The following is a 27443-nucleotide window of genomic DNA, read 5'->3' as shown; positions in this document are numbered from 1 at the left end:
AAGTGAGCGCCCCCATGTGGCCGTGAAGGCTCCCAGCACATTGCAGAGTCAGTGGACTTTGCACCTTTCCCCGGGACACTGCAGGGGCGGAGGTGGCTGACCTGCCCTGGAGACTGGCAAGGATTTACGGCCTCGAATCAACCTTTGCCAAGTGCTGGACCACAGGCAACTCACAGTTGAATTCCCTGACTAGTTCTGGAGTGTTGTATGCTGAGCGGAGTGGAAGCAGCCGCCGCTTGGTTTGGATAATCACGGCAGGTTCTGGTGGAAGGGCTGGCCTGCCTGTCCTGGTGAGAGCTGCAGTCTGCATTTTCCCCTCAGCTGAACCTTGGGATTTGAACTGGAGGGACCCGGATGGTAGTAAAGATGCCGTTTGCCTTTTCCCCTTTTTTGTCTGCAACCCCAAACCTTGCTGGGGAGAAGGCAGCAACAGTCAGGTGCTCTGGGTGATGCCCCAGTCCCATGCCTGTTTGCAGAGTAGGTCTGTTGGGGTGGGTGAACCATGGTGTCCGCCCAGATTGGCCAACCTGACCTCAGGTCCAGGCTCCGAGGCTAACCCCTGCGGCCGCTGCATCCGTCTCGCAGGCCTGAGGTGGGTTCTACCAGGTGAAGCAGGTGATGAGGGAACCTGACAGTGAAGGTGACGTCAGGTTTGGGATCACGATGGGGCTGCGATCATTCGCTACAGGAGAGCTTCTCTCTGTGATTAGTGGCAGGAGGTGACCACCACTTTGTGCCTGACAGTTGTGCTGGGACCCATGCCCCCCAGCGCTTTGGGGGATGGGGGGAGGCAGAATGGCCCCAGGCCATTTCTGCTCACTCTCCTGCCCAAGGCCACAGCTTTGAAGCAGCAGTGACTGTTCTTGGCCTTGCAGCTAAATTAAACAGCTCAGACCACTGTGGCTTTCGTCTAGAGTTAGAGGCTCCTGAGAGATGAGGAGAACGAGTTGGTATTCTTGATGTTTCCCAAGGAAAGTGAGACAGTGGAGCAGCCGGCAGATGGCAGGAGGGAGCTGAGCTCTGCCTAGGCCCCAGCTGCTGCTCACTTGAGCCAAGGAAATGGTTGGAGAGACTGAAGCTGAATTTTGACGGACGGCTGTCCATCCAGCTGGTGACCTGTCAGGGGCTGTGACAGCTGCTGTGGGACACTATGTGGACGGTGGTTCTCAAGCCTGGCTGAGCATCAAAATCCCCAGTGGGCTTGGGGCTATGTTATTTGGTACATGGAGATCTTATTAGAATTACTTTGAAGAGCAATCGTCAGTGAGACATCCTGAGAAATTACAAAAGCAGGTGCAGGTCCCCGCCCCACCTGATTCGGAGGCTTCCCAAGTGACTGTGGGACCCCAGCCCCATCCCAAGACCTGCCTGTGCTGGGTCCCCCACTCATCATCTTGATGTGCTCAGGGCCTTTGGGAGAAGGGTAGAGCCTTCACAGCTCTTTGAAGCACATGGGCTGCCTTTGCCATGAGGAGGAAGGAGCCTGCAACCCTACAAAAGGAGCAGTTGGTTCGGATCCGACTTCGGGGTTTCGGCTGGGGAGAGCCATCCGCAGAAGGGCTTCTCTGCCGAAGCGGGCGATCTTTTCCTTTGTTTACGAGGAACTGAGCAGGGTGACTCACTTGATAACTGCCTGGAGGGGACGTTCCGAGCAGCTTCCCAGAGGGCAGTGTTTGTGGACTGAGTCAGCAGCTTTGGGCAAGTAGGTAGGACACAATGCACTGAGGCCCTGCCGCCTCCCGGGCCTCGGGAACACACACGTAGGCTTTGGGGGAAGCAGGCCGGGTGCTCATACAGGCTTATAACCCCCAACCGCACGGTCTCATCAGCCAGTCTGAGAAACCCTGATTCCACAATCTCTGGTCCTTTTTTTTTTTTTTTTTTTTTTTTAGGTTTATTTCATTCACCCGTTTAAAAAAAGGAGAAAAGAGAAAATTTAAAAGGGAGGTCCTCCTGCTGTTCTTTAAGCTTTCTTTCTGCTTCAGCATTTTCACACTGAGACGCTGGAAGGCAAAGGGGCGAAGACAGCTGGGATCCTGTGGGCGGAGGGATGGGCCCTCCTCCCTGCGCTCTGCACACCCCGCAGCTCGTGGCAGCCCTGCGGGGTGCAGTCTGTTGCTGTTTTCCCAACAGCTCGGATGCTCATTAGCATTTTTAGCAATAAAGTACTTTTTAAAAAAGTATTTTGCTTTGAGAGGTGGAAACAGCTGTCATTCATCGGTGCACTCCCTGGACTCCTGCAATCCAGCTCTCCCGCGTGGGTGGCAGCAGCCCAATTCCTTGAGCCTTCACTTCTGCCTCCCAGGGTGTGCATTTGTGGGAAGCTGGACCCAGGAGCTGGGGATGGGTATGCAACCCAGGCACTCTGATATGGGATGAGGGCATTTTAACTGCTAAGCCAAGCGCCTGCCCCAGTAAAGTAATATAATTGGGTACATTATTGTTTTTGGGTTAAATGCTAGCGCACATTAGACTACAGTATGGGATGAATGTAACTTTCCCATGTCCTGGGACTCCTCTCTGCCTCCCTGCAGTCGTCCGCCTAACCCGAAGTATCGGCAAAGCACACTGCACTTGTGGTTAGGCCTGCTCTTGTCTCCTCCCTCCTGAAACTCTTCCAAGATAACTGTAAAGGGTGAACAGAAAAGTAGAGTAAGCAGGACAGAAAAGAGAAGCAAAGTACCAGGATAAGGTAGAAGGATGTCATGGAGTCTGGGAACCGGGTAGGGGGTGGTGGCTGGGAGACCCCCCAACCCCTACCTTGTGGCTGCACAGGGGTCACTGGAAGAAGTCAACACTGCTCAGGTCCCAGGACAGGTGGGAGTAACATGGGCCAGGAACAAGGGGGTGGGACCCCAGGGTCCCACTCAGATGACCACCCTTGTCAACCCTTGGAGGAGGCCTGATGTCTAACTCCGGGAGTGCCTGGCCCAGGGAGCTCCAGCTATGGGACACCAGGGCCGACTCAGGGCAGGGGGAGGCACCAGCCTGAAACCGCACACGATGAAAGCAAAGGACCCAGCAGTCGGTTTCCCAGCTGGACCCAGAGAAAGCCCTACTGTTGCTGCTGGCGGGGCTCCCCCGATGCCCGACCCGCCCAGCCCCACAGAGGGCTTCCTTGTAGCTTTTTCTCGGTGCATCTCTACACTCACCTAGCCAGGCTCCACCAGGCACTGAGGACAGGCTCTGGTGTGGGAAGGAAGCTTTTACAGGAGACTTAATATCCTCAGTGAGACAGAAAAAATGTTCCCATGACGAATGTGATACCACAGAATAGCAAAGAGAATACTATAAGAATTGAAAATTAAAGCGGAAAAAGGAAAACCTTAAAAGAAAGCTTAGAATCTGAGATTGTCCCGAAGACATAACTATCATGCCCACGGGCCCCCCCAACTACCCCCATTCCCGCAGCTCCAGATTGTCCTCTGTAGGTTGAAACTATTTGGGAAAATGTCTGCATTGGACATGAACAGACTTTTTCTAATTGTTCCCTAAGCAGCACGGCCTATTTCCGTAACATTGATGTTATATTAGGGATGACAGGTATTCTAGATGATTTACAGCATTCGGGAGGCGTGGGCGTTTCGTCTGGTGGCTGAGCTGGCCACAGCCCATGCTGTAGTGCCGGGGTTCAGTCCTGCCTCTCCGGATTTCAGCTTTGTGCTAAGGCAGCCCTGGGAAGCAGCAGTGACGACTGTCAGTTGCTGTCACTCTTCCGGGAGACCTGGACTGAGTTCCAGCCCCCCACTTCACCCTGGTGCAGCTGTGGCTGTTGAGGGCATTTAGGGAGTGAACTAGATGCTGGGCACTCTGTCAAGTAAGAAAGTAACTAAGAAGCTGTGTGTGAGTGCTGCACAAACAGCTGAACACGAGGGACCTGGGCACCTGTGGCTTTTAGTGTTAGGGAGGCCCTCAAAATGACCCCCTGTGGATACTAAGATGACTTGCCAAAGGCGGCAAGAATAGGGACAAGGAGGAATGATAGGAAAATGGTAGAAGCCCCAAATGGGATGAATAGGAATTCCAGGGAGAGAAGAGAAACTTGAGGAAGGACTTAACCCCTGGATGGCAGGGGCCTCCCACACGCCAGCACAGTGACTGAGCACCCCTCACCCCATGCTTATCAGCTGCTAAGTGTCCCAGCGGAGGGGAGGGCCTCCAGGCCACGGGGCAGCTAGAAGACTGCAGTGACCAGTGCCTTCGCAAGTCTCAGTCAAAATGGGGTTTCAACTGAGAATTCTGGACCCCGCTAAAATCAAGTGTGAGGGCAGAACAAGATTATTTTCTAGTATGAAAGCCTTCACGATTTAGACCAAACGAACAAACAAACTCAGAATGAAGAACAAAGGCGTTAAGGAGGAGAGGGAGTTACCAGTATGAAAGGAAAGGTGGTCCAGGGTCGGAGCCCTGTCCCTGCCCAGAGTGGCCAGGCCAGGGCAGAAGGCTGGCACACCATGAGGGGTCCTCTCCAAGGAACCCACCAGAGCTGAGGGGGTATCTGATGCAAACCCCCCCCCCCCCCCGATGCTGTAGAAAGCCAGAGACAAAGCTGGAGAACACGGGGGAAAACACTAACAGAGGATCCGGTTACTAAGATCTGTCAGGGGAACTAACATAAACACGGGTTGTAGTTTTCATCAAAAACGGAGTTTCTCAAAGCCTAGGGGAAGGGGAGGTAAACTGATCCAGAGTGAGAAATGAACTGGTAAACTCAAGCCGGCAGGCAAAGCCACGGGAGCAGAGAGGGCTGCACGGGCCCTGGGGAGTCGGGCAGCAGGGCGTTTCGAGTCAGCCCTGGGGACCAGCTGGGCTGCGTGCCTGGGGTCTCCTGCACACTAGCATGGGTGATCTTGCCAGGCGCCCGGTTGGACGTTTACGCTGTGGGCACTGAGCACGTTGTCAGCCGTAGTCCCCAACATGCTGAGGACTTCATAGCTCTCCCCCTCGCTGTGGTCTCTAGGCATTGAAGTTGATATTGACGTGGAACATGGAGGTAAAAGAAGCCGCCTGACACCTGCCTCTCCAGAAAGTTCCAGCACAGAAGAGAAGTGTAGCTCTCAGCCGAGCAGCTGCTCCTCTGAACCCAGCAAGGGGGATGGGAACAGCGAGGGCACAGCACAGTCTCTGGCAGAGCAGATGAAAAAGATAGCCCTGGAGACCGGGGCACAGCCCGAGGTGAGCTGTCACCCCGCCAGCCCACCTGCGGCCCACGCCCCCAGCACGCACAGCCTGAGGGACCCCACTGCTGTCACAGTCTTGTCTGTGGCACTTCCGGCACTCTGCCCTTCAGTGGGAACTTCACTACACTGGGTCCTTGTGACCAAGTAGCTCTCGGCCCCACAAGCCTGGCCGCCTTTCCGGGAGGGCCTGTTGCTCGTGTCCCGAGTTCTCATGGTGAGTTGTGTTCAGGAGCAGATGGAGTCGGATAACTGCTCAGGAGGAGATGATGACTGGACCCACTTGTCTTCCAAAGAAGTGGATCCATCGACAGGTGAACTCCAGTCTCTGCAGATGCCAGGGTCTGAGGGGCCCAGCTCTCTGGACCCTTCCCAGGAAGGACCCACTGGGCTGAAGGAAGCTGCCTTGTACCCCCACCTTCCACCAGGCAAGTTCTCTCTAGAGGGTGTGTATCCTGTCTCTGTTCACAGCATCTGTGAGCTCTGTCACTTGACTGGCAACACAAGCCAGTGGTGGGGATATTCTGCTGTGGGCTTGTCCATCGACATGAGGAGTTGGGTTTGTTCTTTTACATCCATGTTGAGCTTGGCTAACTTAGCAGTTCGTTGAGTCTCAAGAATCAAGGTGGGTTGATGGGAATGAAGGGGCAGCCCTGGATTTGGCACTGCACATATCCCAGTAATACTGGACTGAGAGACCGTCTGCACTTTCCTCAGAGTGCCTACCTTACAGCCAGGCAGGAAGCCAGCCTGCGAAGTGGGCGGTGTGGAAGGTAGCAGGGTGGCTGGGGACTGTGGCAGCCCAGAGAGTACTTCTTGGATAGAAGAGGCAGCTGATACCCAGGGTGGGTTATTGTCACATGGCAACAATGCTTAAAATAACATTTCAATGACTATTTTTCTCTGAAACATTTATCTGTTTATTTGAAAGGCAGAGTTTGATAGATCCTTCATCCGCTAGTTCACTCCCTAAATGGCCACAATGGCTGGGGCTGAGCCAGACTGAAGCCTGGATTCTGGAACTCCATCTGGGTCTCCCACATCTGATGCAGGGGCCCCAGCACACAGGCTGCCTTCTGCTGCTTTCCCAGGGAGCCGGATCAGAAGTGGAGCAGCTGGGACTCAAGCCAGCTACTGTGTGACTGTTTGATCTCTGGGCCACATCTGGCCCACGGGCTTGCCTATATCTTCTCTGCCTTAAAGCAGGAGGTTGTAAACAGTGGTCAACAATTTACACATTTAAACGTGGCTGGGAAGTCAAAAAGCATGGGGCAGGACCAGCGTTGTGGCACACTGGGTAAAGCCACTGCTTGCAATGCCAGCATCCCATATGGGTGCTGGCTCCTGTCCTGGTTGCTCTACCTTCCATCCAACTCCTTGCTGATGGCCCAGGGAAAAGCATCTGAGGATGGCCCACGTGTTTGGATCCCTGCCACCCACATGGGAGACCCAGATGAAGCTCCTGGCTCCTGGTTTCAGCTTGGCCAGCCCTGGTCATTGTGGCTGTCTGGCAAGTGGGCCAGCAGATGGAGATCTCTGTCTCTCCCTTTCTGTAACTCTTTCAAAATAAATATTTTTTTAAACAAAGCATATGACAGTTAGATGAAGCTGACATTTCACTGCCCATATTTATTGGAACACAACCATGCTCACTCTTCCCTGCTGCCTGGCAGCGTTTAGGAGCAGTAATGAAGACTGTGGCCTGCCTAAGCCGGCCTGGGATGTCTACTCTGAATCTTTGCAGGGAAGCCTACTGGCTCCTGCCTCGGAGGGCCTGTGCAGGTGAAGCAGGTCAACACAGGGTTAGCCCTGGACAGGCTCTGGGGACACGCTGGCTGAAGGCCACCCTGCTGGGTTTGGGATCATTCCCTGGCCTGGTGACGCTCCTTCACTGACTCTGCTCCTGTTTCTGGCAGAGGCTGACCCCCGGCTGATCGAGTCCCTGTCTCAGATGCTGTCCATGGGCTTCTCGGATGAAGGTGGCTGGCTCACCAGGCTTCTGCAGACCAAGAACTACGACATCGGGGCTGCCCTGGACACCATCCAGTATTCGAAGCACCCACCACCGTTGTGACAACATCTTCCCAGCCTATCTTCTGTCACCTAGTTGCATTGAGCTAGTGTAGAACAGCAGGGCCTCCCTAAGGGCCAGTTTCTCTGCATTCTTCTCCAGAATCTAAGGGGGTGGGCACGCATGAGGCCATTCAGGTCAGTAGCACAAGTGACACGAGGCGAGTTCCGTGTGTGTGCTGATGTCTGTCAAACACGCACCTGCTCTTGAGTGTCCTGGCTTTGCAGCTACTGGTGGCCCAGCAGGGGCAGGCACTGGCTCCCTGCCAGCCTCACACAAGCAGTCAAGAATACAGCCTGCCTCGTGGCCTTCTGCTTTCTGATAGTGCACTGACATCTAGATGATTTGCTGCCAGAAACCTGATAGACTGAGGGGGGCTGCCCTGCAGCCAGTCCAGAGGGTCTCGCACTTCGAGGGAGACCAGCTTGTAAGAGGAAGTGTGGGTGCGGGTTCCATCGAGGGCTGCCTCCTGCCTCACTGCTATGATGACTCTAATGTGTAGCCATCTTGTTACCACATTTCTAAGCAATCTGTAATTAAATGCTATGAGCACTTTAGTCAGCAGTGTCCTTGTCCTACTCTGGTTTTCACAGGTTACTCATGTTGAAATGAGCACCGTAGGGAGCTGCCCATTTCTTGGTCCAGCAGAGGCGCTCTTGTACCAGGATTGTCTGTTATCAGTAACATCCGGGCCTCTGCTCACAGATCATCGCTGAAATCCTCCCCTGTTGTAAAGAGGTCACATAGCTGGAGGGCTGGAGGGGTCTGTGACACTGGCACCGATGACCCACCCTCTGCCTGAGTCCCCATACCCCACCACTGCTCAGGGGAATTCCCAGAGGGCCTCTCGGACCCAGGCCTGGGAGTGTGTGTGACTTGAGGAAACTGGACAGTGGCTGCTTCCCAGCTTTCCTTTGGGGTTTGGGTCCCTTGCTCAGCCTGTGCTGGACCTGCTGTCCTGAGTCCTCTCTCTGCTGGTTCTTGTGGCTCTGTGTCCACCTGTGAGCTGTCCACAGGAGATGGGAGATATCTTGTCCATTTAGAAGATGTAGCCTTAACCTGCCAGGCTGGACTTGGCAGTTCCTCCCGAGGAACACGGAGCTCCCTGGTGCTGCAGGCCACTGAGTTCTGGAAGCAATGACTGCCGTCTTCCTTCACCTTCTTGGTCAGGCCGGTGGAGCCCTGAAACAAATCAAGAGAAGCCAGCTGTGTCCTCCGGGTGCCCAGTGGGACCAGCTGCTGGGCCTTGTTTCTGAGCTGCTGCTTATCCCTTGTGCATTTGCGCTCAGCTGCTTGGAAGTCCTCAGACTGGCAGGCTTAGGTGTGCACAGTGAATAACGCCCTCTGCCTCATCCCAAACCCTCAGCTAAATTCCAGGACAGGCTCCAGGAAAGACATTCCCATGTCCCCAGTGGCCTGTGTCCAGGGAGCTTAGGTCAGGTCAGGGGTGCCTGACAGGAAGGACAAGTAGGCAGGGCCTGGAGACCGCCCGGAAGTGGATGGAGGCCGACTCCACCTGCCTGCTCCTTCCCCAGCTGGAGAGGACACCTCAGAACGCTGCTGTGCTCCCCATGGGACAGGCCAACGGTGCTGGGGTCCAGCGTCTCCCGTTTAGCAACCAAAGATGTCCTGAAAAATTAGGTTTCACTACTTAACTATAGGATTTATTTGAAAGCCACCCCAGAGTGGGTCCTTGCAACATTGCCACCCAGGCATCAACAACGGGGAAGAGGCCTGCGTCCATCCCTGATACCTGACACTGGCTTTGCCACTGAACTTGCTTCCTTTCTCTGAGCACCACAGACTTGACATGAGCATTAGACACAATGACACAGTTCATGTTTAACCCAGGGACTGCAAGACAATGGCTCTGCCATATTCTATCATTTGGAGATTTAGAGCCACATACTTAGGGTCACAAACCTAGTCCTGGCAACACCAAAATTTGAACTTGCCTCCTGGCTTTGAGCCTGTGGTCTGCGTGATCTGTGCTAAGGCTGGGCGAGGGCAGCCTCATGCTCACGCTCCCAGGACAGCATAAAGCAAAACCTGGGTCTGCAGCACTGAATGCAGCGGGGTCTGCTAGGTTCAAGCATGAGGAACAGGAACACACCCTGAGTGACCAGGGTGCCTTTAATGTGAGAGTATGTACCTGGGGAGTGAAGGCGCAGCGGGGGTGTGAGGCAAAGCCGGGCCGACCTCAGGTGACGCCCAGGTATCACGATGCCTTTTGGGCTGTCAGTTAATTCCATGGGGAAGAAGAGCAGGGAGCGAGATGGGGCAGAGCCCAGAGAAAGGAGCTGAAGACCAGAGCCTCAGGAAGGAAGCTGTGCTTTGTGGGAGTAAAAACCTCATACTTCGACATTCCTGCGTATGCTTGTGATCCCTGGGACCAGAAGGGAAGTGCTGGTCCCCAACACCAACCTTACGGGGTTCCCAGGTGCCCTCGGCGTCGCCCAGGCCTGGGGTATCACAGCTGTGTGCCGTCTGGGCTGTGCTTGGGCTCCATTTCCTGGCAGAAGGAAAGTGCTGTCAGCAGTCCAGCCCTGTCACCACAGTCCCCCATGGCCGCCTGAGTGGCAACCTGGCTGCACACAGCAAAGCAGGGAGCCTCACCTCTACAGCCTCTAGGCAGCTGCTCAGCCCTGAGCCCTCCTTCAACAGGCTGTGGCACTTCTCTGCCCTATGGCTTGTCCAGAATCTACCTCCCCAAAGCACCTCCTCTGTAAGGACCACAGCGGATCCTCAGCCTCAGGCCGTCTCTCCTGAAAGCTGAGCTGCACAGGGGAGTCTGGAGCAGAGGCGGCCACCTCCTGTGGAGTCTGTGGTCTTTGCTTCTCTAGGTTAAAGTTCCCAGGCTCGCCAGCTACCCTGGCCACTTCCCTTAAACCCAGTTCTGTGAGGTGAGTTGTCTGAGCTGTTCAGAATTCGGTGAGCACCCCTATAAGGGGTGCCATGCCGGCCCCTGTGCAGTGCACCCCCGCCCCCACCTCCCAGGCTTCTCCCACTTGGCTGCCGCCAGCAGTGTCTCATCAGTCTCCATTCTGGGACTCAGTGAGAGCACTGGCTACACCTGGACCAGTGACGCGCTGGGTACCTTTTTCTGGGCAGCTCTTGACTGAAGGGAGGGTCTGGATCCTCCATTTTGGATGAAGGCTGTCTGTGGAAACACACTCCTCCTGGTTCCAGTGCTGGGGAGTCCTTGTCCAGAAACTTCAGCCAGCGGCTCTCAGAGGGCTGTGACTGTCCCTAAGTGTTGGGAAGAGGCTGTTCTCAGAGTCGGAAAGCAAGCACATCTACTGAACCTCTGACACCCCAGGGGCTCCGGACCCACGTGTCCCTTCTCACCAGCAGGTAGTGCACACTGGGCCAGACCTTGGAGCAGCAGGGCCCAACCTGTCAAAACCTCCAATGTCCACATTCCCTGGCCCAGTGACCCCATATGGACAGCAAAGACACAGGATGTTCATCACGGTGTCACAGATGACGGTGAATGGCATTTACACTGGTGAAGTGCAGAGACAATCTCATTCCCTCATATGAAGGGATCATTACCTGCAGCCCACCTTTCACTGCCTTTTTAAAGACTGATTTACTTATTTGAAAGGCGGAGAAAGAGAAAGAGAGGGAGGGAGGGGGAGAGGGAGGAAGGGAAGGGGAGAGAGAAAGAGAGAGAGAATGAATCTTCCATCCACTGGTTCACTCCCCAGATGGCCATACTGGCCGAAGCCAGGAGCTTCATCCCGGTCTCCCATACGAATACAGGGTCCCTAGGACTTGGGCCATCTTCTACTGCTTTCCAATGCCATAGCAGAGAGCTGGACTGGAAGTGGAGCAGCCGGAACTTGAACTGGCGCCCATATGGGATGCCGGCACTGCAGGCGGCAGCTTTACCCACTTCACCACAGTGCTGGCCCCCACTGTTTTTAAAAAATGAAAATTGGGGCCAGCGCTGTGGCATAGCGGTTTAAGCTGCCATCTGCAGCGGTCACATCCCATATGGGCACTGATTCAAGCCCCCACTGTTCACTTCTGATCCAGCTCCCTGTTAATGTGCCTGGGAAAGCAGCGGAAGATGACCCAAGTTCTTGGGCCCCTGTACCCATGTGGGAGACTCAGATGAAGCTCCCAGCTCCTGGTTCCGGCCTGGCCCAGGCCCAGACTTTGTAGCCATTTGGGGAATAAACCAGTGGATGGAAGATCTCTGTTTCTCCCTCTCTGTAACTCTGCCTTCCAAATAAAATAAATCTTTAATAAAGCCTAGAAGACCAAGTGGGAAGAGGGTGGCCAGAGTGGTCCTGGGAGCAGAGGTGGAGGCTGTCCTGCAGGGACCAGTTGTCCCCGTGGCCTGGCATCCTGGATGGACCAATGATGTCAGCTCCTTCTCACTAAAGCTCACACGCACACTGCCGGCATGCTGCCCAAGCACCTTTCTGCGCCTGCCTGCCTCTTTTCCACAATTCCATGTGACTCTGCTCTCAAGTGGAGCAAGGGGACAGGGGACCCCGGGTAGCTTACACCGGCCTCTTCCCATCAGAGGTGCCTGGAGGGCTAGGGGAACACAGCAGGAGCTGCACGTGGAGTTCAGGAGGAGCTCTCCCCAAGCACAGAGAAAGCCCCTTTCTGCACAGTACCGATCTGTGGACCTATCTATCTCACCCTTACAAAAGGGACAGGTTATGTTTTTCTGTTCCCTCTTGCTTTGCTTGTCACCAGTGAGTGGCATCAGTAAGGGTTTGCTGAATGTACAGCTAACAAATAAAAATTGCAGGAGCCACTGTTTTGCAGCAAGCTCCTGCACTGTGCCTCAAGAGACCAGACTAAAAATAAAAATGGAGTCACCCATGAAAAGGCTGCCCCCATGTCCCCAGAGCAGGTGTCACCTGGCCTTGTGAGAAATCAGGAGAGAATGGCCTCATTTCCCAAACAGGCCACCTCTTTAACCCTTACCACACAGGGTGACGTGATGCTAACACATCAGTTTCCTGCTGTTCTGTCTCCCTGCCCTGTCTCCACCCTACAAGGAAAGCAACTTCAAAACGACCTATCTACCCTGTTGTTTGTTTGTTTCTGCTTTCTTCAGACTTTCTCTATGAAACCAACCCTTCTGCTATAGTCTATGGAACGAAGTTTTGCCTGATTCTAGAACTGCAAAACTCAAACCAAATCAAATGATGTGATTTTGTTCTTTGACAATATATAAATAGAACTACTTGTCTTAAGCTGGGACAGAAGCTGTTGGCTTACCTGAGGGTTCACATTCTCAGCCTGCTGGTGACCTCCAATTTCTTCTTCACTGGCACTTCTAAAACCTCCCAGAGACCTTAGAGGAAGAGCATACATATGCCTTTTGTAAAATGACCAGAAAGAGGAAGGACAACGAAGATGAAAATAGCAGAATGTAAGGACTTGACACTCAGAGACTGTTCTGGGGACCTCAGGGACTGATCTCTGCAGTCTGGTGTGAGTTGGTTGTCCTGCAGCAGCTCAGAGGGCCTGGGAAGAGGAGCTGTTTGTTTCCTCTGATTGAGCACCGTCAAGCCCTCCACCAACAGGGACCAAGACATGGGGCAGAGAGGGTGTGCCCTCCACTTGCAGACTGGAATTGGCATCTTAGCTTTGACAGCGACTAGCTGCGTGGTTCATCAGACTTTGGGTCCATCACTGTATTTGACTTTCCTCATCCACAGTTGTAGATAATATTGTGTCTATGATGCAAAGATAAATGAAACAAGCTACATGCATATCCCCTGCTCAAGACTCCTGAAACCCAGGGTTCTTCCCATCAACATGGGGATGTCCTCATGGGACAAGGTCACACAAGTCTTGTAGTCACAGAAAGAATTCCGCTGAGCTTGCCAAGTCAGAGTGGCCCCAGCCAGCTTCCCGGGGCCAACAGCGAGGGCTCTTCACATCAGAAAGATGAGCAAGGGGTGGGGCCACTGTGAGGACTACAGGCCCCAGTCCTCACACATCAAGGCCACGTTCATGCATGTGGGTTGTTACATCACATCATCACATGAAACTCATTCTAGTGAGCACCTCTACCCCAGTTACTTTGTCCTAAGTCATTGGTCCACACAGGGCTATTATGAGGATGAAACAAGGTGATGCAGGCAGAAACGCCTTTCCTGACCTACAGTGGAGACTCAATTCTGGTGAGCGGCGTCCAACCAGTGAGTGGCCAGCACTCTGCACAGCTGCCTGATTTAAGAACTCACTCCAGCAGCTAAAGGACGTCTCCGCACTCTGGACAGAGCCCGCCTTCTCGTCCAGTGCTTCCACTGGGAAGCAGATAATGAGCCCTCTTTTTTCCAGCTGCTTTTCATTCCTTCCCTCTGTCTTCTGGCTCCTGCAACTTCATTATGCTGTGCCAACAGACGGATTTGTATTTAACTTTTAAAATGAACGTGTTGGGGTTTAATTCATATATATTGAAATGTACCCATTAAGTGTATAGTTTTGATAGGCTATATCTTTTTTTTTTTTTTTTTTTTGACAGGCAGAGTGGACAGTGAGAGAGAGAGACAGAGAGAGAAAGGTCTTCCTTTTGCCGTTGGTTCACCCTCCAATGGCCGCCGCTGCAGCCGGCGCACCGCGCTGATCCGATGGCAGGAGCCAGGATCCAGGTGCTTTTCCTGGTCTCCCATGGGGTGCAGGGCCCAAGCACCTGGGCCATCCTCCACTGCACTCCCTGGCCACAGCAGAGAGCTGGCCTGGAAGAGGGGCAACCGGGACAGAATCCGGCGCCCCGACCGGGACTAGAACCCGGTGTGCCGGCGCCGCAAGGTAGAGGATTAGCCTATTGAGCCACGGCGCCGGCCGATAGGCTATATCTTTATAACTGCTACCTCAACCAAGATACAGAAAAATCCTGATCACCCTCAAAAGTTCCCTCATTTACTTCTGCAGTGAGCTGTCCGCTGTGCAGCGTGTGCCGTTGACTCTGGAGTAACATGGCTCTGTTCAGCAGCCTCCTACAGTGCTGTTCTGAGATCTGCCACTGGAGGTGCTGTTGCTGCATGGTACCCCTTGGATGAATGTACAGCTGTTCATCCATCCACCTGCTGATGTGTCTAAATGTCTAGTCCTTTTCCAGTAATTTTTCCAACTGATCACTGCATTTTTATAGAAACATAATTTCACATGTTGGCCTTGTGTCCTTGTACTGCAGTCAATCTTTAAGTCAGGTTGTAGAAGTCCTCCAACATTATTCTTCTTTATCAAAATTGTTTTGGTCATTCTTGGTCATTTGCTTGTCTATATAAATTTTAGGATCAGTTGGCCAATTTCCTTAAAAAAAAAAAAAAAGCTTGCTGGGACTCTGAGTGGGACTAGATTAACTCTCTAGTTCAATTTAGGACAAAGTGACAGCTCAACAATCCAAAATGTTATACCTTAATTTTCCAAGCCATGAAAATGTTATACCTTTTCATTAATTTAAATCTTCAACTTCCCTGAACAATGTTTTGTTCTTTTTGCCAAATAGATCTTGCATCCTTACTGTTATATTCATCCCCAGGTATTTTATTTTTGATAATATTCTGAAAAATTTTTAAATTATTTCCCAATTGTTCACTGCGTTTACATAAATATAATTTCTCATATTGATCTTGTATCATTGTGATCATGTTAAGCCAACATATTAGTTCTAGTTGTTTTCTACATTCATAAGAGTTCCTACATGCCCCATTATGCTGCTTGCAAATAACATAGGGGCTTTATATGGTTTGTAATTTATTGTTTCCTGAATCTAAGAATGTTAAGCCTTTAATCCTGGAAAACTCTCCACACTATTAACTCTTCCAGTAGAGCTTTTACCACTTCTTTATTCCTTCTTGCTGGAATTCTTCTGTGTTCTGCATGTGCCTTCACTTCTACCTTTTAATCATCCTGTGATGTGTTGTGAATAATTTCTTCAAATTCATCTTTCATTTCAATGAATTCTCTCCTCAGCTGCATTTAATGTTTAACCTGTCTCTTGCATGTTTAATTTCAATGATTCTACCTTTATTTTTTTTTTAAGATTGATTTATTTATTTGAAAGTCAGAATTACAGAGTGGGAGAGACAGAGAACGAGAGTGCTTCTATCTAATGGTTTACTCCCTAGATGGCTGCAACAGCCAGGGCTGGGATAGGCCAAAGCCAGGAACCAGGAGCTTCATCTGGGTCTCCCACGTGGGTGGCAGGGGCCAAAACACTTGGGTTATCTTCCACAGCTTTTCCTAGGCCATTAGCAGCGATCAGAAATGGAGCAGATAGGACATAAACCAGTGCCCCTATGGGTGTCTCAGGAGGCAATTTTACTTGCTACACCACAATACCAGCCCTCTACCTTTAAGAACTGGAGGCCAGTATGTGGTGCAGAGTTAAGCTCTACTTATGACGCTGACATCCCCTATCAGTACTGTTTCAAGCCCTAGCTGCTCTGCTTCTGATCTAGTTCCCTGCTAATATGCCTGGAAAGGCAGCAGAGGATGGTCCAAGTACTTAGACCCCTGCCACCCATGTGGGAGACCCAGACGGAGTTCCAGGCTCTTGGCTCTGTTCTGGCCTAATGCTGGTCATTGTGTCCAGTGGACAAGCGGAAGATTTCTCTGTCTCTCTAGTTACTCTATCAAACAAATAACTCTTTCTAAAAAAATCTTCCATGAACTGTTTTTGGTTCTTTTTCAAATGTGTTTAGTTATTTTTAATGTCCCTCTATCAGCTGTTAACTCCCTCTTTTGTCAAGTGTATTACACATGCAATGTTACGCATGCTGCAGTCCTTGCTCTCTGGCTTTTCTGAGCCACCTGTTACTGGGTCTGCTCTGACATGTTCTCTTGAGTGTATAATGATTTGTAACTCTGAGTCTATGCTCCTTGGAATTCTACCTGTGGGACTTCTTCGAAGCCAGGGTGAAAGATGTGTTGCTGCAGAGGAGCTGTACATACCTCAATTTCCCAGAGCATCTGAAATGTAAATGCTCAGCTAGAGGCTTTTCACACAGCGGGAGGTGTGTAAGGGCTGAAACACCAGGAAGGCTTCCAGAATCATGGAGAGCGAGTCCTCTTTCCTCAGCGGAGCCCTGCTGCACAGCGGGAACGTATTTGTACCTGAGAGTCCAGTCGCTGCATGGAGGGCTCCTGCTGACCGGGCCTACACTTTGTCTTTGGTCTCCTGCAGTCCTCTGGCTGTCTAAAAGAGGCCTTCAATCACAGCAGCTCAGGGGCTCCCTTCTGGATCCTGGCTCTTACTCTCCTGCCAGCTCATCAGTGCAGTTAAAATACTGCAGTCCCCTGGTCTAGTTATTTTTATTTTATTTATTTATTTTTTTTGACAGGCAGAGTGGACAGTGAGAGAGAGAGAGAGAAAGGCCTTCCTTTGCCATTGGTTCACCCTCCAATGGCTGCCGTGGCCAGTGCGCTGCATCCAGTGCACCACACTTATCCAAAGCCAGGAGCCAGGTGCTTCTCCTGGTCTCCCATGCGGGTGCAGGGCCCAAGGACTTGGGCCATCCTCCACTGCACTCCTGGGCCATAGCAGAGAGCTGGCCTGGAAGAGGGGCAACCGGGACAGAATCCAGTGCCCCGACCGGGACTAGAACTCGGTGTGCCAGTGCTGCAAGGCAGAGGATTAGCCTATTGAGCTGCGGCGCCGGTGGTCTAGTTATTTTTACTGAGAGAATTGCTCAAGGTATTTAAGCCACTGTATAAGAGTATGACGAAAAATTCACAGGAGAATAATGTCATTAAAGATAATGCATATTTCCCCCAAACTTTGTGAAGTACCCTCTTATTGCAAGACATGGAAACCTATGGGTTTTCTCCACTGTGTGAGTTTACAGACAAAGCACACACCCACTATCCAGTTATCAGGAAGAGCAAGATAATTGCGCTCCTCTCAAAACTCTACCTGAGTGACATCTCTGAAACCTGTCCCTGCAGCAGGTTTAATTTCTGGACATGGCGTCTGCAGTCAGCCCCGGAGCCCTCACCGTAAGCCTGCGAAGCAAAAGAAACAACACTGTTGAGTTTAAAAAGCGCTGGCCGGGCGTGCAGAACAGATGCATGTGAGATGAGTCTCAGCAAGGACAACACCGTGTTCTCCAAGGCCCAAAGAAGCCTGAAGCAGGCTGTGCGGATCGTTAGGACCAACAGCTATGTCTAGGGTGGCCGACAAATGAACTAGCTCCAGACTGATAATTTAGTTCTGACTGCCCCACTAGTACTGAGCTCTACCCCAAGCTCTGCACAAAATGGCTAATGAACATGAATTAAAAAGGTCCCCACCTGCTTCCTGTACATGTGCTCTCTCTCGCTCCCCCCTACCTGTCAGGTTTCCCCCACCTGACAATAAACCTTTCCCTTAAAACAAAACAAAACAAAAAAGTCCCCAGGGAAATTATACAAATCACCATAAAGGATACCCCATTAAAGGATACTCCCTGTCATTGATAACCAGAAGAACACAACATCAAATGAGATGCCTTTGTTCCTCTTGGCAGCCACTTGTTCATTTAGTATTTACTGAACAGCTACTATGTGCCAGGCCCTGGTCTAGCTATGGAAAATGCACTGCAATACTGTAGTGGACAAAACTCAGTGTCTTCAAGGAGTGGATGTTCTGGCAAGAGAATGGCAATTAAAAACAAAACAAAACAAACAAAAAAACCGAGGCTGGTGCTGTGGCATATGGGAGCCACTTGGGTCCCGGCTGCTCCACTTCTGATCCAGCTCTCTGCTGTGGCCTGGGAAAGCAGTAGAAGATGGCCCAAGTCCTTGGGCCCCTGCACCCACTTTGGATACCCAGAAGAAGCTCCTGGCTCCTGGCTTCAGGTCAGCTCAGCTCTGGCCGTTTTAGCCATTTGGAGAGCAAAGCATCAGATGGAAGACCTCTCTCTCTTTCTGCCTCTGTCTCTCTGTAACTCTGCCTTTCAAATAAATAAATACGTATTTTTTTAAAAAGGAGAGAGTACTTCAAAATGTTTGTGAAAAATGGAAAATAAAAGGTAAGTTTATTTTGGTACAAAAGAATTTTTAAATTCCATGTACAGTGTTTTCCAAAATATGCATCTCCATGAACGTTTTGAAGATCCCACCTAGGTAAAATGTCTGGCTTATCAGACAGCAGTAGGTGCTCCTGGGTAAGGCAAAGAATGGGGGCAGGCAGAGTTAGGAACATGGATGCCATTCGACACAGGGCCTCCAGGGTGTGCAAGGAATGGGCCAGTGAGAAGGCAAAATTTGAGCACAAATAGGAGATATGGGCGAGTGAGTCACACGCACAGCTGGGGAAGACCGTCCCAGCAGAAACAATGAGACGGAAAGGAAGGCAGAGACCCTCAGCCTGGCATGTGGGAGACTAGTGAGACTGGAACTGAGCGGTCTGAGGGGAAGCTGGCAGGGTCTTCCACATGAATGTCACCTTTGTGGGCATGGGACCTGCTCTGCTGCTGCCAATCTGAAATTCTTTTTAAATTAAGTTTCCATTTATTTGAGAGACTGGTCCACTCCCCAAATGCCTGCAACAGCTGGGAGACAAGAACTCATTCCAAGCCTACCGTGTGTGTGGCAGGAACCAATTACTTGAGCCATCACTGTTGCTTCCCAGGGTCTGCATTAGAAGGAGGCTGGAGTCAGGAGCCAGAGCTGGGAATCAAAGCCAGGCACTATCACAACATGCCACCTTAACTACTATGCTAACCGCCCAGCTGCTGAAATATGTGAGACAGTGATTTGATCTTGAGTGTGTGCTCTATAAATGAAGTCCAGTAGACAACAGAGCGTGTGTGTGGCCACCTGCAGGCGAATTCTCCATGTCCCATGGACACGTAACTCCTGTGGACTCACTGTATGGGAGTTCATCGAGACTCAGAGCTGGGGTAGGGGAAGGGTACTGACAGCTGGAGAGGCCAGACTCTTCCCCTGGAACCAGAGCTTCTTGCAAAGGCAGAATGGTGGCAGTGAGGCTCTAGGGATCATAAACCCTCAATGCACTGCCATATCCTTTTTTGCTTGTGTTACTTCTCTGCCTTAGTCAATCTGCTAGGCTGAAAAGGGTGCGGCAGAAGGCAAGGGAAAGATGGGGCCACCCATAGCGCCTTTTCCTTTCCTTCCTTCCTTCCCAGTAAGCCAGAAGCAGAGTGCAGGTAGAAGGTGTACACACCAAGAAATGCAGTAAAAGCGGCAGAATTAAACTGTGAGCACTCCCACGGCTCTGGTTAGTGAATCACACCAGCACACAAGAGCTGCAGCTCACACTATGCCATTCCGATGGCTCCACCAGTGTACTGAGTGACTTACAACTATTTAAAATTGGTTTTATAAATTGGTTTTAAAATTGATTTATAACTATTTAAAATAGAGGAACAGTAAAATCATGCTAATAAATTAGAATGTCAGCTTTCTTTAAATAGGAAGATATTAAATAAAAACTACGAAAAATCTAGAGAGGCCACAGGGCTAGACATGTGGCACAGCAGTTCAGACCCCACTTTCGATGTCCGCATCCCATACCACAGTGTCTGGGTCCAGGCCTGAGCTCTGCTCCCAGGGTCAGCTTCCTGCTAGTGAACAGCAGGTGACGCTCAAGTAATCGGGTCCTTGTCAACCGTGTGGGAAACCCAGACTGAGATCCTGGTCCTGGTTTCAACTTGGCCCAGCCCCAGCTGTTGCAGGCATTTAGAGAATAAATCAGCTGATAGGCGATCTCTGTTTCTCTCTCTGCCTTCCATAAAAAGAGAGATTGAAAAAGAAAAAGGCCTTGTATTTTAGTCTCTTTAACAGCACTTTTTCCTGCTTTCTGAACAAGGGGCTCCACATTTTAGGCTCCCCAAAAACTTAACACAGCTGGTCCTATATATAGGATTATGGATTTTGTTCCAACCTGGAAGGCTCTGAGTAGAGGATCCCTCTGGCTGTGGTGTTGAGAGAGGGTGCAGGACAGAGGCAGGGCAGTTAGGAAGCTACTACACTCACCGAGGTGAGGACCAGGGCTACAGGAAGAAGCCAACAAAAACTGCCGTTGGACTAGACTATGGGGATTGAAATTTTTTTAAAGATTTGAAATTCAGAGTTACACACAGAGAGAAGGAGAGGCAGATAGAGAGAGAAAGAGGTCTTCCACCCGCTGATTCACTCCCCAATCAGCAGCAATGGCTGGAGTTGCACCAATCCAAAGCCAGGAGCTTCTTCTGGGTCTCCCACACGGATGCAAGGGCCCAAGATGCAAGGGCCTGCTTTCCCAGGCCATAGCAAGAGAGCTGGATCAGAAGTGGAGCAGCCAGGACTTGAACCAGCGCTCATATGGGATGCTGGTACTACAGGCAGCAGCTTTACCCACTACGCCACAGCCCTGAATATTTTGTATGAAGAGTATAAATATAGAGCTAAGAGTGTCTTTGATGTTTTTAATCCAAACCCTCCAGAAAGAAGGACTCAGCACTGAAGGGACGCGATGGCTGTGGGCACCATCAGACATCATGTGACACGTGAGACGCCAATTACGTATCCTGCAGCGACTGGGTCGGGGTGTCCTGCATGCAGCTGAGTTGTCAGATGATCTTACCTTGGGTCACTTTGAGAGGTTAAGAGGTTACATTCAGAGCACTCCAGTGACTAGACAGGGAGGAAGGGAACAGCAACTGGCAGGGCAGGAAGCAGAGCAGCAGAGCATGTTGCAAGGGGCTGCCAGGACGTGAAGTCACGTGAGGACTGAGAACTACCCGCTGGCCTTTAGCAACATGGAGATCATCGCTGACGTCGACAGAACAACTGCGGCGGCTGGTGGGGAGAGCAATCCTGCTTGCAGCAACTTCAGACAAGGAATGGCAGAGTTGAAAGAGCTGCATGACCACCAGGGGATGCTCTGCCACATACTCACAGCCTCCCCTCTCTGGCACAGAATGAAGACTTCACTCCCCAGGGTGCCCTGGGGCCAGGAATGGCCAGGAGCCCAGGCTCTTTCCCATGTCAGCCACTTGCAGGTCCCACCCTACCTGGGTAGCTCCCCCATGCTCCCGCCACTTCTAGTTGCTGGCGGCAGCTGCAGAAGACAGAAGCCGGGATCCCAGTGACCACACGTCAACGTCCTCCCAGGACAGTTCAGGTGTGTGACTGCTGCTGTGACCACTGCACAGGCCTGGAGGCCCTGAGATGAAGTCTTCCTCGTGAAGAGCTGAGAAATGCAGTGACACCTCGGACAAGCTGCAGCCACTGTGGGGTGTCTGCCTAGCTGAGGAGCCAGCCCCCACCCCTGGCACCCTCCCCAGTTGGTTGGACCAGAGATGGACATCTGAGTGAACCAGGGCCCAGGGGATGGCTTCTCCCAGGAATCTGTAATTGGGAGTCAGCTACTCCAGCTGGCTCAGAATGAGTCTGCGTTCTCTGGAGGATGTTACTGTGAACCATCTGGGAACAAACAGGAAGGGAGGTAGTGGGGAAAGGGAAGGAGGAGGCAAACACAGGGAGAAAAAGGGGGAGGAGAAGGAGGAGAAGATGATGCCTGGCTGTTGGCAGCTTTTCTTTCAAGGGTTCAGGGATGAAGTTGTGCCCTTGGGCCTTCCCTAAGGCACCCCATTATGGACAGCACATTTGAAAAACATCTTTGCTAAAGCTATTTTGAAATGTTTGTGTCTATTATTTGCAATGAATAGAACCCTGATCAAAAGATATCCTCTAAAGCAACAATTTCATTTCTAGGATTTCTGTCCTAGGGACATAAATGCCCATCAATCTGAAACTAGTGACTTGCCTAACAAGTATTTATGGGGCACTGGCGATGTGCCGGGCACTGTGCTAAGTGCTAGGGGCACACAGTGAATAATGTAGGCAAAGCCTCTTGCAACCCACAGTCTGCAAAGGACAGTACTCACCAGAAGACATTGACACTTAACCCCTGATCAGCATAATGACATTGGGCACAGAGGCCCTGAGGAGAGAAGCTGGACTGTTTCAGGTCAGAAAGAAGCAGAACAAGGACGAGAGATGAGGTGGGAGAGGCAGCACTGGGCTGGAGCTGGCAAACTGAGTGGGAATTGTGATTCCATGGAGCAAAAGACAAGACGCAGTTGAGGTCAACACGTGCAGACTTGAAAACTGTGCGCAAGGTCGGGGAAAAGCAACTGAAGGAGAGCAGGCAGCCCAGGCTCCCTGACCACCGTGGCCCCCTGAGCCCACTCTCCCCTCCATCCTGCTCGCTCTGACTCCCTTGTTATCTTCTTGCAGGCCCCTGTACTTTCCTTCCACCGTGCTCGGCCTAGCTTTAGGTTACATGCGTGCGTGTGCCTGTGTGCTCGTGTGTTACCCTCTCTTCCCCTTCTATATGAACGCAAGAACATTAAGCGTCTTGGTGCCCACTGTTTCTAGGTGCCTGGCACACAGAAGGCACCCAACACATTCTTGCTGAATAAAGAAAACAAAGGCAACACTGTCTCACCAGGCACTGCTCTGTCCATTTCACAGAGCACTCAGTCTGCTGAACTTCATGTGACAGAAAGCAATCCCAGGCGTGGAATGCTGGGACGCCACCAGCCTCTGCTCCTCATGACTTACCCGCAAAAAGGACTGCTTCTCTCCGCATGATTTGCATGTCCATTTGAGACTCTTCTTCAGCTGCAAGGCAATTTCAGAAACACAACTCATATAATGAGTTTATTATTTAATTTCTAAAAGATTAACTTTAGGAGACCCGGATGAAGCTCCTGGCTCCTGGCTTTGGCCTGACCCAGCCATGGCCGTTGCAGCCATTTGAGGAGTGAATTAGTAGATGGAAGACCTATCTCTCCCTCTCTCTTTTCCTTAAATAAATAAATAAATAAATAAAATGAAATGTTTATTTATTTGAAAGGCAGAGTCAGAGAGAAACAGAGAGAGAGAGAGCTTTTCAACCTGCTGGTTCACTCCCCAGATGGCTGGGATTGGGCCAGGCCAAAGTCAGGATGTCAGAGCTCCATTCGGGTACTTGGGCCATTATCCAGTGCCTTCCCAGGAACATTAGCAGGGATCCGAAGAAGAGCAGCCAGGACTCAAGCTGGCCCTGTTACGGGATGCTGGCACCCCAAGTGGCAGCTGAGCCTACTGTGCCACAATGCTGGCCCCACAGATTAATTATTTAAAACAAGGTGGAAGTGGATCAGCAAAAATTCTGCAAGATCAATGGGAAGTAGAATCCAGAAGCAAACCAACATACATGAGGGTACTTCAAAAAAGTTCATGGACAAATTGAATTAAAAGATAAAGTCTATTTTGGGACAAAATTTGAATTCCATGCCTACTCTTTCATAATATGCATTTTCTATGAACTCTTTGAAGACCCCTTGTAGATACGATTTCAAAATTATTTTTTCACCAAAATAAACTTATTTTTAACTTCATTTGTCTAAAAATTTTCTTTGTTTGAAAGGCAAAGTGACAGAGAGAGGGACAGACAGATTTTCCATCTGCTTGGTTTACCTCTCAAATTACCACAACAGCTGGGCTGGGCTAGGCCAGAGCCAGGAGCCAACAATTCCATGCGGATGGCAGGGACTCAAGTACTTGGGCCATCATCTGCTGTTTCTCAGGTGCATTTGCAGAGAGCTAGATTGGAAGCAGAGAGGCTAGGACTCAAGCTGACACTCTAATATGGAAGGCAAGTATCCCAAACAGTGGCTTAACCCACTGTGTCATAACACCTGTCCCTGAATTTTCTCAAGTGGCATCATATATATGGAAATTTAGCATACTAGAAAGGTGGCAATTAAAACAACGAGGGCAGAGGTGTGGTGTGGCAGGTTAAGCTGCCACTTGGAATGCTGACATCCCACATGGGTTGAGGCTGGCCAGTGGGGCTGGGAGTCTGTGGGCTCCTTCAGACGTAGGTAGAATGTTCTTCACAAGCAAGTTGTCAGCTATGACTGGAAAGCCTGTCTCCAGACCAACTGGCACCTCCCCCACTGACAGCTTCTTGTGCTGCAGGTGTGACCTTGCAGCTTTAAATCACCACCTTTAGGGTGGGTGCAGTCTTTCACCCAGAGCTGGTAGGGGAAGGGCTAAGCCCCTGGGGAGAGTTGGACTGGCTCCAGGAGACCCTGGCTATCTTGTGTTACTCTGCGGTTTTAAACCATCCCTTCAGGTTAGTTTCAGTCTTTCAGCCAGAGCTAGCAGATGAGGGGGCTGAGCCCCTAAGGAGATACACAGTCTCCAGGAGACCCCCATTATCTCCATGAGCCCCAAGCCAATCAACATACATATGTGAAACCCCCTGTACAGTGGGCACCCCCAATAGGATGACCCAATGAACAGACAGTAACACCCTAAAAAGCTGGGACTCTTCCTCAAAGCCAGTGTCCCACTTGGGTACTCTGCCTGGTCTCCTCTCAGACCAGACTCTTTCTCTGTTGCTTGTCAATCGAATAAAAGTTTCTGCTTCTTTGCAAATTGTTTCCTGGCTTTTTATTTCTATACTAAGCTGAGGAAAAGAACCCACAAGACTTGCTCTGGCCATTGCCTTCCCCTCTGTGACTGTAACATGGGCGCCAGTTTGTGTTCCGGCCGCTCCACTTCTGATCCAGCTCCCTGCTAATGGCCTGGGAAAAAGCAGCAAAAGATGGTCCAAGTGTCTGGGTCCCTGCCACCCCCCTGGGAGACACTGGCTTTCGCCTGGCCCAGTGCTGGCTGTTACAACATCTGGGGAGCAAACCAGTGGATAGAGCATATCTATTTTCTCTCCCTCTCTCTATGTAACTGACTTGCAAAATAAATCTTAAAAAAAAAAAAAAAAAAAAATGAGGCCGGCGCTGCGGCTCACTAGGCTAATCCTCCGCCTGCAGCGCCAGCACCCAGGGTTCTAGTCCCGGTTGGGGTGCCGGTTCTGTCCCGTTGCTCCTCTCCCAGTCCAGCTCTCTGCTGTGGCCCAGGAGGGCAGTGGAGGATGGCCCAAGTGCTTGGGCCCCTGCACCTGCATGGGAAACCAGGAGGAAGCACCTGGATCCTGGCTTTGGAATGGCACAGCACACTGGCTGTGACGGCCATTTGGGGGGTGAAGCAATGGAAGGAAGACCTTTCTCTCTGTTTCTCTCTTTCACTGTCTAACTCTGCCTGTCAAAAAAAAAAAAAAAAAAAAAAAAAAAAAAAAAAAAAAGAGAGAGAGAGAACAGAGTATTCAATAAGTGGTGCTGGGAAAACTGGTTATTCATATAAAACTAAATCAATTTAGACCTCTACCACTTGTGGTTCTCAAAAAAAAAAAAAAATCCTGTAACATTTACCTTTGATTCTTGATAAGCCTGACCAGATGGGTTCTCACTGAATATAAAATATCTGAAACCCAGCATGAAAAGCTAGAGTCACTACTGGTATTCCCATGACAGCCAGTAACATGATGAGGATCCCAGTATTATTTACCACTGTTTCTAGGGGCTGGCGCTGTGCCATAGCCAGTAAAACTGCTGCTTGCAGTGCTGGCATCCTATATGGACACCAGTTCTAGTCCCGGCTGTTCCTCTTCTGATCCAGCTCTCTGCTAAGGCCTGGGAAAGCAGTAGAAGATGGCTCAACTCCTTGGGCCCCTGCACCTGCATGGGAGACCCAGAAGTTCCCGGCTCCTGGTCTCAGGGCCCAGTGCCGGCCATTTTGGCCAGTTGTGGAGTGAAGCAGTGGATGGAAGATTCTCTCTCTACCTCTACCTCTCTGTAACTCAGATAAACAAATAAATTGTTTTTTAAAAAAGAGAACATACTAAGGCATGAAAATTATTATTTACAGATAAACATTAATCATTATTTATAGTTATCACTAGATGATATTTTTAATCTGAAAATCAAAGAATGAAATGAGAAATTACTGAAAACAGTTAAGAAAACTAGTAGTGGACAGGAACAAAGTTAATATAATCTACAAAAATTAATACAGCTTGTATGTAAGAAAATAACTAGTTAAATAAGACCTGGAGGAAGCTCCTGGTTTCCACCAGGCCAAGGCCCTGCTGCTGCGGCTCTCTGAGGAGTGAAGCAGCAGACAGATCTCTGTCTCCCCTCCCTCCCCATCCCTCTGCCTAGCAGAGGCCGGGAGCCAGGGGCTTCTTTCACATCTCTCCCTCTCTGCCTTTCAATAAATAAAGTCTACAGAAAACCCGCAAAGGCACACCATCACTGGTGAGCAGTTCACTGGGGACAGTACGGTGTCACAAGATCTTCAGAGCGGCGCAGTCTGCCTCCGCCACTGAGCAGCTGCTGAGACCGCGCCGCCTCGCCCTTCTCTCGGGATGGGAGCGATCCTGGATGCAGGGGTGGTGCCCACCGCACAGCCGCTCTGCAGTCAGCTGCGTTCCTTTCCTCTGCTCGCAAATCACCTTCCACAGAGCTGAAAATGCCCACGAGTGCCTCGCTACATCACAGACGTGTAACAAATTAAAAACGCAAGTGACTTCCACGAAGTCTCAACTCCTAAAACACACCTGGAAAAGGGCAATTAAAAACTTTGAGCCCCTAAAACAGCCCTTACCTAAAACAGCTTGCGTTGAACTCTTACAGATGCCTACTCAACAGCCCACTTTTTTTTTTTTTTAAGAGGAGAGTTTATTTCTAGAAGCCGGCATCTTGGGGAAAGAGAGATCAGCACATAACCAGGAAGCGAAGTCCAGCAGAGGGGCCACCCAGCAGGCCGCCGAGAAGGGGCTGAGCGACAGCCCCCGGCTCGCGGACGGAGGTCGATGCAGAGCCCCGGGAGGCCGCGAGGGGCGCCCAGGCGGCGGCCAGGAGCGCGCCAAGATTGAAGAGCGGTCGCGTCTCTGCGGTTTAAACCCAGAGCCCACGAGGGTGCCGCCCTCGGCCTGGGTTCCCCGGCCACCTGCTAGCATTCACCAGAGCCCGCCCCTTGTAGACGCCAGCACCTCGTGGTTTCTACAACCACCAAGCAAACACCTGAAGCACAAAGCCCTGGACGACGTTAGCGGGAAGCGACACCTGTAAAATCTGGCCCTGGGCAGACACGGCCCCTTCCTCGGGCCCCAGCTACCGCCACACCCCATCCACCGTCCCCGCGCGGGGGGAGGGGGAGGCCGGCGCCCACCCCACCTGGTGCACTTGGAAAAGGCGGCAGCTGCAGCACCTCAGGACTCGAAACCGCTGAGGAGCCGCCATTCGGAACCCGGCCTCCGAGAACCGCGCTCCGCCGCTTGCTCCTGCGCCCTCTTCCGGCCCCGGCCCCGCCTCGCACGCGCGTGCGCCCCG

The 27443-nt window shown here is 51.2% G+C and overlaps 2 protein-coding genes across 4 annotated transcripts in view; one reads left to right on the top strand and one right to left on the bottom strand.

Moving 5' to 3' along the window:
- Positions 1-7805, top strand: part of SQSTM1 (sequestosome 1) — a 12697-nt gene extending 4892 nt beyond the window's left edge. For 2 of the 3 annotated variants that reach the window (XM_070076514.1, XM_017350834.3), the window contains one exon: positions 7094-7805. In XM_070076514.1, coding sequence (XP_069932615.1) covers positions 7094-7251 — 158 coding nt within the window. In that variant the 3' untranslated portion in view covers positions 7252-7805. Of the gene's footprint in view, positions 1-4960; positions 5176-5409; positions 5606-7093 lie in introns of all 3 variants that reach the window. The other variant, XM_002721305.5, reaches the window with a different exon arrangement.
- Positions 7140-27443, bottom strand: MRNIP (MRN complex interacting protein). The gene is made up of 7 exons (XM_008274980.4): positions 27288-27443; positions 22786-22845; positions 17147-17235; positions 12496-12571; positions 10346-10497; positions 9673-9760; positions 7140-8430 (listed from the first exon to the last, which is right to left on the bottom strand). Exons 1-7 carry the CDS (start codon positions 27351-27353, stop codon positions 7948-7950), a joined length of 1014 nt encoding a protein of 337 aa, XP_008273202.2. The 5' UTR covers positions 27354-27443; the 3' UTR covers positions 7140-7947.

Source organism: Oryctolagus cuniculus, chromosome 6, assembly GCF_964237555.1.
Source record: "Oryctolagus cuniculus chromosome 6, mOryCun1.1, whole genome shotgun sequence".
In the NCBI taxonomy this organism is placed as follows: Eukaryota; Metazoa; Chordata; class Mammalia; order Lagomorpha; family Leporidae; genus Oryctolagus; species Oryctolagus cuniculus.
Note: the sequence above shows the minus strand (reverse complement) of the source record. Positions and strands in the feature narration are given on the sequence as shown.